At 44.4% G+C, this 15,448-nt stretch overlaps 1 protein-coding gene across 1 annotated transcript in view; it reads right to left on the bottom strand.

The window, feature by feature from the left end:
* Positions 1-1,962: 1,962 nt before the first annotated feature.
* Positions 1,963-15,448, bottom strand: part of Kcnk1 (potassium two pore domain channel subfamily K member 1) — a 36,627-nt gene continuing 23,141 nt past the window's right edge. Inside the window, exons 2-3 of the mRNA XM_031341837.1 lie at positions 7,627-8,022; positions 1,963-3,164 (exon numbers count right to left, since the gene is read on the bottom strand). Coding sequence (XP_031197697.1) covers positions 2,905-3,164; positions 7,627-8,022 — 656 coding nt within the window. The 3' untranslated portion in view covers positions 1,963-2,904. The remainder of the gene's footprint in view (positions 3,165-7,626; positions 8,023-15,448) is intronic.

Genomic DNA, 15,448 nt, shown 5'->3' with positions numbered 1-15,448 from the left:
AGGTCTCCCACATTCCCGGTTCGTGGAAACCCACGCTAGTAGGAAGCTGCTGGTCGGTATCCTACAACACACCACATATAGACAGAAACCACACACACCCACACATATACCACATACAAATATGATGTATATACATACAGACAGACTTATAGACAGACATACACACACACCACATATGCACAGAGACCACACACATATACATACTATACATACATATGTACATATACACAGATCACACAGGCACACACACATACATACACATACACCACATACACACATATGTGTACATGTCTCCTCCTCCTCCTTGTCCCAGCAGAGCTGTTGTGAACATCATTATCATTGTACAGCAAGAGCTATGAAAAATAAATTCCCATTTTACAGCTAGTTTGTTATTTCCTGGACAGATGAGGTCATACACCACAGCATTTAAATACTGACAACATTTGAGAAAACATCATTTTAAATTTCTGTGGGGAAAAGAAAGCTCTCTCATGGTAGCTGATTTTAAGATAATCTCCACTCTGATCAGGTTTCCCCATACAAACATGGAGCATGGGTTCTCCTATAGACCACAGGGGTAGCTATTATCATTTGTGTTCATGAAAATACCATTAATATGGGACATGGTCTCAAGGGTCCCTGAGGTACACAAATTAATTTTGGAAATGGATATATCTATGTACGTTTATCAGAGGGCATGTGAATGGGCGTGGCATGCTTGTGTTGGTGTGTGAATGTGTGTGTGTGCACACATGAGCACATGCATATGGAGTTCAAGGGATAACTTCAGGTGTCAGTCCTTAGGCAACAACACCCTTGTTCTTTTGAAACAGGGTCTCTCACTGGCCAGGACTTTGCCAAGCAAGCTAGGCCACTGGCCAACAGGCCCTAGGCCCACTTCTTTAAGCTTCTCTAGCACTGCTGTTACAAATGTGCAGCTATACCTGGATATTTCTTTAACACAGACCCTGGGGCTTGAACTTGGGTCCTAATGTTTGTGTGGCAAACACTTTACCAACTGAACTATCTCTCCAGCCCAGAAATGGATATATTTGACAAATAACCTTGGCCAGTTAAATGCTGTAGAATAAAACAGTCAAACAGAAAATGTCCTCCAGGATGTTGTGAGAAAATATCCATAGTTGTGGTTAGGTCTGTAATTAGCCATCATTATACAAAATTAGCCTTCTGGAACCAAGGCTAACCACCCGGGAATACATTAGAATGACACAGGTGTCAGGTTTAGAGGACTGTAATGTGAGCATCCAGGCCACAATACCTCATAGTAGCTCTTCTCACAGATCCACTGTCTGTGAGCCCTTAACTAACAGACTTCTGGGTTTCATGATCTCTCACCTGCAGAGGAAGTGAAATGTAAGGGACTGTTAGTGGATGAACAACCTGCTCCCTACCCACTCCTGCCTGAGAATCAAGCAGCCTGGCTGCAAGTTTGTGTCATGGGCCCTCTCCAGTCCCCAGAAAAGCTATAAGACGGGCACCCACTTCCGCTACTAGAGCCTTGATTTCCTCTCTCCAGTGGCCTAGCCACAGTCTTGGGTTGGATCCTGAACTTTTTTCAGAACCCCTATTTTGCTGTTGTCTGTCTGTCTGTCTGTGTCATAAATAACTCTCCTAATAAACCCTACACCCTCAAAAGCCATCCCAGCGGGGTCAGGCTTATAATGTGACAGCCACTGTGTTCCATAATTCTTCTACCCACAAGGTATCCAAACCCTGAGAACACAAAGGGACTTTCCTAAGCCCCACAATCAGAATGTAGCTTGGGTGACAGAGGCACAGGTGACCCCTCTGCTGGCTCTTAGACTTGGTCTTTACCTGGTCTCATTAAATGACCTGACATCCCAGATACACTAATGAACTGTTGCTATATAGTATCTCTAAAGTGGGGCATACATAGACAATATGCACAGAGGAAAACATCAGAAGTAGCAAACCACGAGATTGCAATCTGCCATGATTTTATTAATTTCAGATTCTAAATGTTGAATTCTCAGATTAGCCTGACATAATCTGTTCAGGGGAGGGGGGCACTGCCGTTGTGCTTTAGTGTGAGGTGGGCAGAAACAGTGGTATGCCCTCCAGACCTGTGAGGTGGGTAGAAACAGTAATACGCCCTCCAGACCAAATAGATTCACCTTCTCACCAACTCTTCTTCACTTGTTGTCTGGTCCTACACCATCGCAAGAGGGTAGAAATGTATACAGGAACAGAATATCATACTGATTTTCTCTTGAGTTTGTTAGGCCTCCTAGCTTGTTGTGGCAATTCTGGGTTCTTTAGTATAAAGAGAAATCAAAAAGAAAAAAATATCTCTTATCTTGATTTAAGAAGTACAGGGATATCTGGTAGCTTATGCATATGTACAGAATATAAACATATTTATATGTTGTATGTACACAGTGGATGGTGGCCTATTCGTTATAAATAGAGTTAATTTAGACTCTAGAAAAATAATCATTTTGGATAGGCACATGCAAGCTGGGACACTTAAACCTATTTATAAAATACATCTCTATAGATTTTTGTTTTGTTTTGTTTATAAATATAAATGTTGCTGCTTAGCTGTCGGCAAAATAATTGGAATGCAAACCCAGAGTCCCCAGTTACGTATAAAATCTGCCTCCACCTACTGTAGTACACTGTTTCAAGTATTCGTCCCCAGTGTGTGGCACCAGGTGATCACATCTCCTCTGAGTCACAGGGGCATACCTCATTTGCCCAGGGATTAAAACCCACCCCAAGAATCCAAAGTTCCATGTTTTTTTTTTTAAATATTGTTAACAGTAGATATTTCTTAAAATAACATCATCTTAGCTTTGACTCTCTTGTAAAAATGGACACAGTCAAGGCTCTGCCTCTTGTCCGGGGTCTGCTGGCCCACGCTCAGTGGTTTATAGAGCCATCCTCATAGGGTGGCGACTGGGAGGCCACAAAAGGCTCGTTTTGCTTCTGCTCCTCCTTCAGGCCAGCCACCTGCTCAGTGATGGAGGAGAAGGACAGCTGGTCATGCTCCATGATGTGAACTTGGTCTTCATCCTTGTCTTTCTTCACATAGAACATTTTCCTGAATTTCTTCAACTCGTGCAGTTCACAGAAGGTTTCCAGGACGACCAACATGGCGATGAGTCCGAGGAGCAGGTAACCTGTGAGGCAGAAAACAAGCAGCTTCTTAGTCGGACCTAGTTACCATAAAAGCGAGACGGAACAACTTCTCCCCATCCCACGCCACACACAAGGGTTCTCCAGCAGGTAGGTCCACTTCAGCTGATTTCTAGGAAGGCTTGAAGTCCACACAGCTCACGGAGGAATGCAGAGAGAATGAACGAAATGGCTTAGCCGCCGATGAACTTGGATTAGTCACAATCACGGGCTTCAGACATGTGTGAGTGAGCTTTACCCAAGTAGGAGGGTGTACCCATGCAAGTGAGTGCAGAGGCCAAAGGCCACTGGATGTCTGGTGACTCTCCATTTTATTTCCTTGAGACAATGTCTCTCACTGAACCTGGCATTAGGCTGGCGGGGCCAGCAAGCCCCAGGATTGTCCTGCTTCCACCTCAGCTAGCTAGGGCTGCAAGTGTGCAGTCTGCTTTTTATGTGGGTGCTGGTAATTCAAGCTCAGGTCCTCATGCCTGCTGTGGTCAGGGTTACCCGCAGAGCCATCTCCCCAGGCCTGGCTTCAGCTGTCTTTAAGTGTTAAACACTCTTTATTTGATAAAGAGTGCATAAACCACATCAAAATGCCATTCAATACTAAAAGACAACAACCTTGGACACAGGAATTTCTAATTAAATCCTAAATCGGCATTGTCAAGAACAGACAGCTGTTTCCTAATGTTGAGCCACTGCCTGGACAGGCCAGTGAACACAGACTGAAACACAGCTTGGTCATCTGCTTGATTCTGAATCAGTGAGGGACTGTTCTCGTGTTTAAACACATCCATGTGCCCGGCTCCATAAATCTAAGTATAAAACCGTCCTATGGCTTTTGCAATGCCACCTCATCTTTGTGGAAGATTGAATGTCACTAATGGAGGGAGAAGAATGAAGAATTTACACAATTGGAACTGTTATTTTCAAAACAACGATACCGGGGCTGGTAAGATGGCTCAGCGGGTAAGAGCACTGACTGCTCTTCAGAAGGTCGTGAGTTCAAATCCCAGCAACCACATGGTGGCTCACAACCACCCATAATGAGATCTGATGCCCTCTTCTGGTACGTCTGAAGACAGCTACAGTGCACTTATAATAAATACATAATAAATAAATCTCTTAAAAAATATTTAAAAAAAAAAAAAAGAATGATACCCACTGGACTACCAGTCACTTGTACCTAAATCCGGACTGTTCGACAGAACCACTGTTACCAATCACGATCTGAATGCTGATGTATAAATTGAATTATGGTACACACTAAAAGCCATGAGACATTTTTCTGTAATAACTAAGGCAGGTGTTTTTACTCATCAGGATAAGCCATTAGGCCTGCTCTTTCTCCCTTTTCCTTAATCTCAGTGAGGATTATTCCTGTTCCTGGGTTCTACTTCTTGGGGTTCTCTAAATACTCAGCATAGCCTCTCCCCAGGCCATGCGTTTGCCCTTGTTAGTGCCTGTGTAACACAATCCAGAGGCCTGATCTGTCTTTTGCCCGAACAGACCTGGAGATTTGGTTCATTCTATGCTTGCCTGCCCTTTCTGCACTGGGCACACTCCTGAACAAGAATCTTCTTGCCCTTCTCAACATCAGCCATTTTTAATTTGCTCCCCGCTGCTCAACACTGCTAATACCTCAGCCTGAAGCCAGGCGTTCAGTTCTCTCTTGGCTTCACTCTTAAAGGAATAAAGAAGTCAATTGTTTCTAATGTGGCTTTCCTTATGGTCAAATGGCTTGTGATGGTCACCCAATGTGACCCTTTCCTCACTGGCTCTAGAATCAGAGAGTCACAAAACATTTTTCCTGTTTCATGAGCACCTTTCCAAGCACTCAATAGTATTGTCACAATTTCTGCTTCCTAAGCCTCCTATGATAACACTGTCAGTGTTTGGGCACATTGACCATTCACTAGATAAGTATAGTTTTCTCATTCCTGAAGGATAGCCGCTATTTCTTAGAACATGTGGTGGGCAAACAGTAATTTTAAGTTAGTTTCAACATATTTAAAAAAAAAAGTCAGGAAATCTGAAAATCTTCAGTACTCATTTCATGTCTCGGGAGTTTATTGTAAAAGAAAGATTTCCAGAAAATGCAGATAAGGAAAGTTAAAGTTTGCATTGTTGGGGCTTGGGTGGGCCCTGGATATGCTGGGCATGGTTTAGGCATCTCCAGCTTTGATTGTTGGCTTTGGCAGTAAGCTGGTGCCACAGGGACTTTCTTGTGTTTGGCAGTAGCACTGGTAGTCACTAGACGAATCTACTCCCTTCATGGTTATTATTTAACCAGACTCCGGAACTTTGTCAGAAGAGCCCAGGGGGTTTCAGGCAAGCCGTGGGATTTTATCCCACCTACGTCTTCGGAACATTTATTCCTTAGATGATCAAGTCCTGAACACTCCAAGCATAAAATCTGTCCTGGTTGGCTGCCTGAAAAACACAGTCCACACTGTAACAAGGAAGTTAAGAGAGAATTTGGTATTCTGTGAAAAGCTGAGAGAGTTCATGTGCAGTAGAAAGAGGGTAATTTACACAGAAAAAAAAAAGTGTAACCAGAAGACACAACCACAGGGACATTCTACTTCTCTAGTTCATGAAGAAATTAGAAAGCAAAATGGAAGTTAAACAATTGCCCTGCTAGCTTTGAAAAAGTTAAGATGATGTCTATATTGTTATCAAAGCCACATACAATTTTTGTTGTCCATGCCACCCAAGGAGGGCGGGAACTTAGATGGTGGTGATTGGGTAGATGTGTGTTCCATTTGGGGACCTCGGAGTTGTGATCTGTGAGTCACAAAAAAATAAGTATATTCATTTGGGGCCTGTGATTTTATTTCTTAGAAAGGTCTCAAATAAATATAAGAAGTATAAATACAAAAAGATCTCCACACTGAGGTAGTTTGCCATGCTACTGAATTAGAGATAACTTAGTCAACAGGCAAGGAGGGTAGGCTGTGGGGTGGTCCCAGAGTCATACACAGACACAGACTCTAAAATATAAAGAGTATGAGACCCTCATTTCAGGACTCTGGCAAATATTTACTGGGCTTGGACTGGAGCCAGAAGCCATCGAAAGCACTGGGGTTTTATGAGTGCCAGCTTTGTTCCTGGGGAGCCTACCGTTTCATGGAAATATTCAAAGACACACATAGTTCAACCAACCACTTTGTGGGATTAAAACAACAAGACCAAGACGGGGTGAGGGCACCAGCTGCTCAAGAATCCATGGCTTTCTAGAAGCCACGACTGATCTAGGTCACAGATAGAAAGAATCCAGAGAAAGCAGAAGTGGAAACTGTGTTGCAACAGCTTGCTACATGTCCTGAACACTTAGGAGGGCTCCCACAGAAAATAAGCAGTTTCTTCAAAATGGATGACTGACTTTTTTTTACCAGCTTGTGTGTTGTGTGTGTATGTGCATATGTTCTTGCAGGCGTGTTTGCTGGTGAATGTACATGCAGATGCCAGAGGTTGACATTCTATGTCTTCCATGGCTCTCCAGTTTATTTTTGAGATAGAGTTTCTTGCTGAACCTGGAGCTTGCATTTTCAGCTAGCCTGACCCATCAGCAACCCTGGGATCCTCCTGAATCTGTCCCATTTCGGCATGTTGCCACACCTGGCTTTTTATATGGATGCTAAAGGTCCAAACTTGGGATTTCATGCTCGTGTTGGCAGACACTTTAATCTAAAAGTCGTTGTCTACTTCATTTTCCATACTAAATCCTAAAAACAATTGATGTTGGTAACTTCAAAATAGAATAACATAAAAAGGAGGCCAGCGACCAATTTGAGAAATCTCTTGGAAAATGAAAGAACATGGTGTTAGTGACCAGGGTGGGGGTGGGGTGGGTCTTATTTTCTTACATGTGAAATGTTTAACAGTGTAAAGTAAGTTATTTTAGTAAAAGTTGGCTACCACACCTGTGACACCGTTAGAGACATTGATGAAGGAGGGAGATGGCAGGCAATGAAGAGCCTCACAAGTGTGAGGCCCTGAGTTGGATTCTCCAAACCCTTGGGGAAGCTGTTGCCCCAGCCTATGTTGTGACCCCAGAGGTAGTGAGATGGCTGCTGGAGACAGGTCAGTCTCTGGAGCTCACTGGTCAGCCAGTCTAGGCAGCTTGATGAAATATCAAGCCAAAGAGAAATCCCAAAGAAGCCACCAGAAGAAGTACCAGAGGGGGGCTGTCCTCCGACAAGCAGGGACACATGCACACCCCTATGAAAATACACACAAGAAACTCAGAGGGAACACGTGCGCATCCCACATAAAAACACACAGGAGTCACAGAGCATTGGAAACATAACTAAGCAAAAAGAGTTGTGGAGGGAATAATGAAGGGAAACAGCTGTGGGAAGTCAGGGATAAAAAGAAAATGCTTCAAAGAGAAAGCAAACAGTTGGAATATGGGGGATAGAAGAGACTTACAACGTGCTGCCCACCACGGGTACTCACACGTGATCCCGATCTTGTACAGCTCTCGAAACTTCTGGTTGTAGCCTTCCCCTGGAACATAATCCCCCAGGCCGATGGTGCTCAGGGAGATGAAACAGAAGTAGAAAGATTCGAGGAAGTTCCAGTCATCTTCCAGCACAGAGAACACGGCGGCTGGGATGAAGAAGAAGCAGGACACGGTCACGAATCCCAGCAGAACAGCATGGACAATGGCCACTACCTGCTTGGAGAAGCCCCAGCGTATATGGAAGTAGAGGACTGGTCTTCGGGTGACATGCACAGTGACACGCTGGACCACAGCCGTCAGGAAGAGGAGGGTGAAAGGGATGCCGATGACAGAGTAGATGATGCAGAAGGCCTTGCCCCCATCTGACAAGGGCACCGTGTGACCATAGCCTGTAAGGAAGAAAAACTCTGTAAGTGCACCAGAAGCAGAAAGCAAGTTAGGAAACAAGATGTATGTGGCCATAAGTAACAGAATGTGAAAAGTTAAGTGTGAGCCTTCAGAGGATCTGGCCTCCGGTGGTCTGTAAAACTCAGCACAGGTGATAGTCATTTGTGAGGCAAGATATGTATAGCATAAGAAAGTTAAAGGGAGGGACCCAGCAAACAAGAAAGGCTTCATTCAGACTGTTCCCAACCACCTGAAGGGTTGAACAAGTATGCTCTAGCAAACAGAAAATCAATTACCTACAACAGTCAAAGAAAGATTCACCCCTTCAAATAACTCCTCTCTGGCCTTCGGTAGGAAGGAGCCCTGAACCCTAAGCCAGGGCTATTGAAACACATATGGCCTGCTCCTATCCTGTGAAGGGTATTTTATGGTTTTATTTTCACCTCACACATGCCTATGTGTCGTGTGAGTGCAGGTCCCTGCAGAGATGAGAGCCACCTGAAGTGAGCACTGAGAATCGAACTCCCGTACTCAGTGCTCTGCACCATCTCTCCAGCCCCCCTTCCTAGTTTTTAATGAATCTACAGTTTCATGGCTGTTATTCTACCTCATGTCCACTTCTTTGTTCAAGATACAAACAGCTAGGACATCATGTCATGGGACACCCCCAAGATCCCCTCTGATGACATCTGAAGTGTCCCTCCCTGCTTCTTCCTGATATCCGGCCAGCTCCTCTTACTTCTTCCTGATATCTGACTAGCTCCTCTCACGCATAGGTCTTCCTCTCACGCATAGGTCTTTCTCTCACGCATAGGTCTTCCTCTCACGCATAGGTCTTTGGGTTGAGACACACGACAGAGCTGCGTGCTAAAGGACAACAGCCACATCACCTCACACCACCCAGGAAAACTCACGCCAGGACCTCATCAACTCATCAAGGTTGATCCCTCTCTCCCTGCTCCTCACAGGATCCTCCTCAACCTCTATCTATAAGATGAACTGCACTCCCATTCGAACCAGATGACTCATGGAATGTCCCAGTAGGACTGAGTGACAAATAAAGGTGTGTGAGAGGAAGCAGGTTGATAAGAGGAAGGGGTGGGGTGGGGTGGAGCAGACACAGTAAAGGCACAGAAAGCAAAAGCCCAGTGAGTCAAGGGCTGGGTAATGCTTTCAGAGTCTCTTAGCCCATCCTTAACTTCAGAACATATCCAGAACTCCATGCATTTCTGGACACGGAAAACCTGGCAATCTGCCCCACCAGCAAACCACAGCAGTTACCTTAGTACTAATGATTTTTACTTTAGGACTAGTGACTGACTGATTGATCGATTGTTATTTTAGTACTAGTAATTGTTACTTTAAGACTAGTGATTGTTACTTTAGGATTAGTGATTGTTACTTTAGGACTAGAGATGGTTACTTTAGGACTTATGATTGTTAGTTACTTTAGGACTACTGATTGTTATTTAGGACTAGTGACTGTTATTTAGGACTAGTGATTGTTACTTTAAGACTAGTGATTGTTGGGCTGGTGAGATGGCTCAGTGGTTAAGAGCACTGACTGATCTTCCAAAGATCCTGAGTTCAAATCCTGAGCAACCATGTGGTGGCTCACAACCACCCATAGTGAGATCTGACACCCTTTTCTGGAGTGTCTGAAGACAGCTACAGTGTACTTATTTATAATAATAAGTAAATCTTTGGGCCAGAGTGAGCAGGGACTGAGCAAGCGGGGTCTACTGGAGCGAGCAGAGGTCCTAAAAAGTCAATTCCCAACAACCAGATGAAGGCTCACAACTATCTGTACAGCTACAGTGTGCTCATATATATAAAAAAAATAAATCTTTAAAAAAAGACTAGTGATTGTTAGTTACCTTAGAACTAGTTATTGACTGTTATTTAGGACTAGTGATTGTTACTTTAGGACTAGTGATTGTTGCTCATAACATGTATCTGATTTTCTTTCCTCAAAATCATTATCAAAAAAACTTATGGAGGAACAAATGCCAGCAAGAAAGGACAAGTGCATTTAAAAAAAATAAAATTAGGTTTTGAAAAAAGAAAAAGGCATGTTAGTGTAATTGAAAAAGGTTTCAAAATGTAGTCTTCAGAATTTATCTTGCTTAAAAAGAACAATTCCACAATCCCTCAGTTGTAGATACGAATTCTGTTTTATTCTCAAGTATCTGATATTTAAAAAAAAAAAAACAAAACCAAAAAACCTCTCTTGCCACTCAAGAGATGACATTATTGTCCTTAGCCCCATGAGGAACTGAGTTCAAATTCCTAGTGCCTATGTGAAAAGCCAAGAATGACTTTACATGCACCTAAAACCCCTTCTCAGTAAAGGGTTGGGGAACAAGAAGACCACCGAGGCTTCCTGGCAGCCAGGCCAACTCCATGTTCATCAAGAGATCTGGTCTCATGGGAATAAAACCAAGAGTGATAGACCAGGATACCCCATGTCCTCTTCTGACCTCTGCACTCTGTGAGCTCAGACACACAGACACACAGACACAGAAAGAGAAAGAGAGAGAGAGAAAGAGAGAGAGAGAAAGAGAAAGAGAGAGAGAGAGAGAGAGAGAATCCTTTGCTTGTACTGATTGCCTGTCCCAGAAGGTACACAGCTCATGAGTGAACCACAGATCATCTTCTAAAGCCACATGCAAATGTATACATCCATCCACATACACATGCTTTTATAGAGTTCTCAAAAGTGACACATGTTCCCAAGTGGTTAAGAACCATCACTCTGAGCATCAGTTCCTGAACCCATCTGGTCCCCACACAGCCAACAGCTCCTGGGAGGCTGAGGCTAATTTTGAGCTTGACATTTGGAGAGCTGGGGCTTCCACACAGCATAAAAGATGCCAATAGTGGGCCACATTCAGGCAGCATACGGAACAGGGAAAAGTTGGATGTTTCTTTTGATGGCAAAGAATGAGACCAGTTGCCAGTCAAGCAGTCCAGCACACGGGCCCCGGTCTCCAGAAGCTAGAGCTTTCACTAGGGGACAAGTTCCAGCGATCAAAGTGAACTAGAAATAGACTCTGGACATAGCTTTTTATTGAACCAGAGCTAAGCTGAGATTCAGGAATGGAGTTGCGAGCTCGTGGCTAAGAGTGTGAGGCAGTGAGAGCATCCACAGGCCAGGACAGTTAGCAGAGATTTCAAGGGATTGAGATGACATTAGCAGGGAATTTGTAGAAGAAAGTGATCTGAGGTAGGAGATAAAAACGTGTATATTTGTGATTCCCTTTTTAGGAGGTATTTTTTTTATATATAAATTTGCTGTTTTTAAAGGGTTAAATGGAGCTGGAAAGATGGCTTGAGGGTTAGGTACTTGTTCCTCTTGCAGAGGACCTGAGTTTTATTCCTAGCACCCACATGATCACAACTGCCTGTGACTTCAGTTTCAGTATATCCAATACCCTCTTCCAGTATCCACAGACACTGCATGTTTGTGATACTCTCCTCTCTCCCTCTCCCTCTCCCTCTCCCTCTCTCTCTCTCTCTCTCTCTCTCTCTCTCTCTCTCTCTCTCTCACACACACACACACTAAAAATAAATATATAAATAAATACTTTTTTAAAAGTGTAACACATGTATGCCACACAGCCTAGGTCTTCCATCTCATCTGTCCCAATAAATTATGTGATTTCGGTTTTCATGGTGGAGGAGTAGAAAAGTAAACTAACTTCTGGAGTTAGGGGACTGGTGCGATGGCTCAGGTGGTAGTGTGGCTTTATGAGCATAAGGACCTGTGTTCCATCCTCAGAGCCTAAGGAAAATGAAGTATATACCTGTATTCCCAAGGCTTATGCTTGAATGGGCAGGCCACGGACCAGCAAGAAACGCTGTCTCCAAAACAAGATGACAAGAGCTGAGCAACAACACTCCAGCTTGTCTTCTGCTCTATGTGCATGTGTATGTGGCATGCTTACATGTGAGCATGCACACACATACACACACACATGCATGTACGCACGCACACATGTATCCATGCACATACACATGCATGCACATCCACACACAAACACAGCTTGAGGACATAATTTTTATTACAACTTGACTAAATCTCATTGACTATGATGGGTTTTTTTTTTCCAAGCTGTAAACATGATCACCACACAGTAATGGGGTGTGGCTGCAGAAAGACCTTTTTATGCTTGTAACAGAATCCAGCTAAAAGGCACAGGGGATGCTGACCCAGGGCCATTTCTTCTTACCCCCTTGATGTTTATATAAATCAGTTTGTGTAGTGGAAAGTGTGAGGGTTACTTTTAATTACCAACTTGACACAGTCTAGAGTTACCTGGGAAGTGAGTCTTAGTTAAAGATTGTCTAGGTCAGGTTGTCCTGCCTATAAGGTATTGTCTTGATTACATCTTTAATGTGGGAGGACCCAGCCTGAAAATGGGCGGCACCATTCCCCAGGCTGGAGATCCTGAACTTATAAGAGTAGAGAAGTCAAGCTGAGCACAGGCAGTGAGTGCCCGTTGCTTCAGCTCTTGACTGTGGATGTAGTGTGAACAGGGGCTTTAGGTTCCTGGCCTAGTCACAAACTGTCATGGAATCCTTTAATTTTCTTTTGTCGTTTGTTTTTTGTAATCACATGTTTGTTTTTTGTTTGTTTGTTTAAATCACAACAGGAAATGGAACTGAGGCATGGACTGCCTCCAAAAACAGCAAAAGAGTTAGATTCCTAGGAAGACAGATCTACACTTGATTCTTAAGTTCCAGTCTCGGGCTCCTTGACTGCTATGTTCGGTCACAGCTTTGCACCTGTGAGTCTCAGGTGGCTATATGAACATCACCCTTCTACAATATCAGGCTTCCCGTTTGGGTCCTGTAACTACAATGGCTCCAGTACTGCTCTGGCTAATCTCTAATCTGAAGCTGTGATTGGCTGTTTTCTCATCACTGGGATGGAATCTCTGAAGGAAGCAGACTATGAGCAATGTGGGCTCCCAGTTTGACAGGGCACAGTCCACCAAGGTAGGGACGGCATGGTGGCAGACAGGACCAGCTCTTGAGTGTGCTGGTGGTGATGAAAGTGTCACATATCTGAGAATTGGGAAGCTGTGAATGGAAGTAGAAAACCTGGGTTAGGAAGTAGAAAGCCTGGAGGAGGAAGCAGGGGACCTAGGGCAGGAACCAGGGCTGGGCTTTCCCCTCTGGTGACTCAGTTTCTCTAGGTGGGTCAGATACACCCAGTATAGCATCCCCATCTGAGGACCAATCATGCAAACACATGAGACAATGGGGGGCATTTCACACCTATACCCTAAGGCCATGCCAACACGGGTCTTCAGGTATTTAAATCACCTTCATGGTATCCCAGAATACTTTTGTGAACTCTCACATGGCACACCTGAGCGAGCAACTTTCTCACCTGTCCCAGATGCTTCTGAGAGTCTCTCGTTCAGCCAGTGTAGTAATTTCTTTCCTTCTTCTCATTAACTAGTAAGATAGGGAGCAATGTATCTTCTGTATGGTTAGCTTGGTGCATGCTCACTGGGGAAGGAGGCCCAGGAGGGAACTCCAGGAACTGAAATCCAACCTCATAGAAACACAAACCGGTGGCTTCCTGACTGAGTTTGCAACCCTGAGCTCTGCTTGTTGGCTTTTTCTTAGAACTGTGTGTCCCTACAAGGGGTTAGAAGGAACACATCCTTCTCTGAACCCTCCAGGCTTCCAGCCTACAGAGAACAGAGCATTGGCCTGAGAAGCAAAGCCTCTGATATCCAAGAGCAGAAGCCCCAGCACAAGGAGGCAGAGAGAATTTATCTTTTGTTCAGTGTTAGCCCTCAACATATGAGATATAGCCAGATTCACTGATGGATGGATCTCCTTATCCTAACCCTATGCTGACCTCCTTCAGAAACACCCTCCCAGACAGACCAAAAATCATGTTCATAACGTTCAACCAGTGACCTGTGCAGCCTTTCGTCTGCCCCAAACAGTACTGGGGTTACAGGTACACACCTAGCTTTTTATGTAGGCTCCAGGGATCTGAACTCGGGTCTTCATGCTTGCACTGCAAGCCCTCTTAGACACTGAGCCACCCCTCAGTCCCCACCTTGACAATCTTACTAACAGGACTATACTGGGCGTGAATCAATGCAGCCAATAGGAACGACAGACAAAGCTCTCAGGGAACACAAGAGCATGAATTAGGCCTGCTGATCCACTGAGTAAAGTCTTACAACCTCCACCTGCCACTTCCCAGAGGTCCCCTCCGGGTTTAACATAACCACCCTGAAGCCATCGCTACCCTGAGGTTTTAAAATTAATATACTGTAGAGGTTTCCTAGATGTGCACTTTTATAACAGGGTGCACAATCCCTGCTGCAGGCTTTCCCCCAGGCACAGAGCCTTCTCAGACAACTCCGGATTTTACCTTTCTTCTCCTGGGAACTGCTAGGTGCCATGTGCTGGGAAGACAGACTGCAAAGGTAACTAAAAATGCTGAGTGACAAGGAGGTGCGATTGTATTTCTATGTATGAGTGTGTGTCTGTGTGTGGGTATGTGCACATATGTGCAGTGTGCATAGATGTCAGAAGAGTGTGTCAAATCCCATTGGAGGTGAAGTTACAGATGGTTGGGAGCCACCCAATGTGGGTGCTGAAAACTAAACTGGGCCCTCTTGGGAGAGCAGCCAGTGCCCTTAACAATGCCATCTCTCCAGCCCATACACTGTTTTCTTGATACTGTGTTTGCAATGTGTCCCTAGCCACAGAAAAGCCACAAGTAGTCAAGAGAGCTCCCACTTGGCCCCAAACCCCAGATCTAGAATAGAAGGTGAAGTGGTCCTCAACCCTCATAATGAGCGAAGGGATGAGGGTCCTGAGGCACTCTCTAGAGCCAACTGAATCTGCCCATCTCCATTCCTGAGACTCACAAGAGTCCTTTGTCAACATCCCTAGTGGCTACAGGAGGAAGAAGTCCACTGAGGCTGAATGGAAACTTTACACATGTTGGAGGCAGAAGTTTCTAGATTAGCATATATTTCTGCCTTGCCATCCAAGGCATTCCCTGTGGGCTTCTGCATTGCTTCACACAGGTGTCCTGAGGATAAAGCGAAATGATCCATGTGCTATCTGTACTGAGCTCATGTGTGCCACTGAAACACTCCACAACTGTTTCACTGTTACTAGAAGAAACGGTGCAGTGAACTGGCCCCATACAGCTCCTAGTAGACCACAAAGAAGCCATCTGCCTGCTCTACTCTATCCTCTGCACACAGTTTAATTCTCACCATATCTTTAAGATTAACATCCTCCCCACTGATCCTGACAGAACTTGATCAAGAAAAACTCTGAGCTGTCTTAAAATTAATTGCACAGGCTGGTGGGTGAAGAAGAAGAAGAAGAAGAAGAAGAAGAAGAAGAAGAAGAAGAAGAAGAAGAAGAAGAAGAAGA

Source organism: Mastomys coucha, unplaced genomic scaffold, assembly GCF_008632895.1.
Source record: "Mastomys coucha isolate ucsf_1 unplaced genomic scaffold, UCSF_Mcou_1 pScaffold22, whole genome shotgun sequence".
In the NCBI taxonomy this organism is placed as follows: Eukaryota; Metazoa; Chordata; class Mammalia; order Rodentia; family Muridae; genus Mastomys; species Mastomys coucha.
Note: the sequence above shows the minus strand (reverse complement) of the source record. Positions and strands in the feature narration are given on the sequence as shown.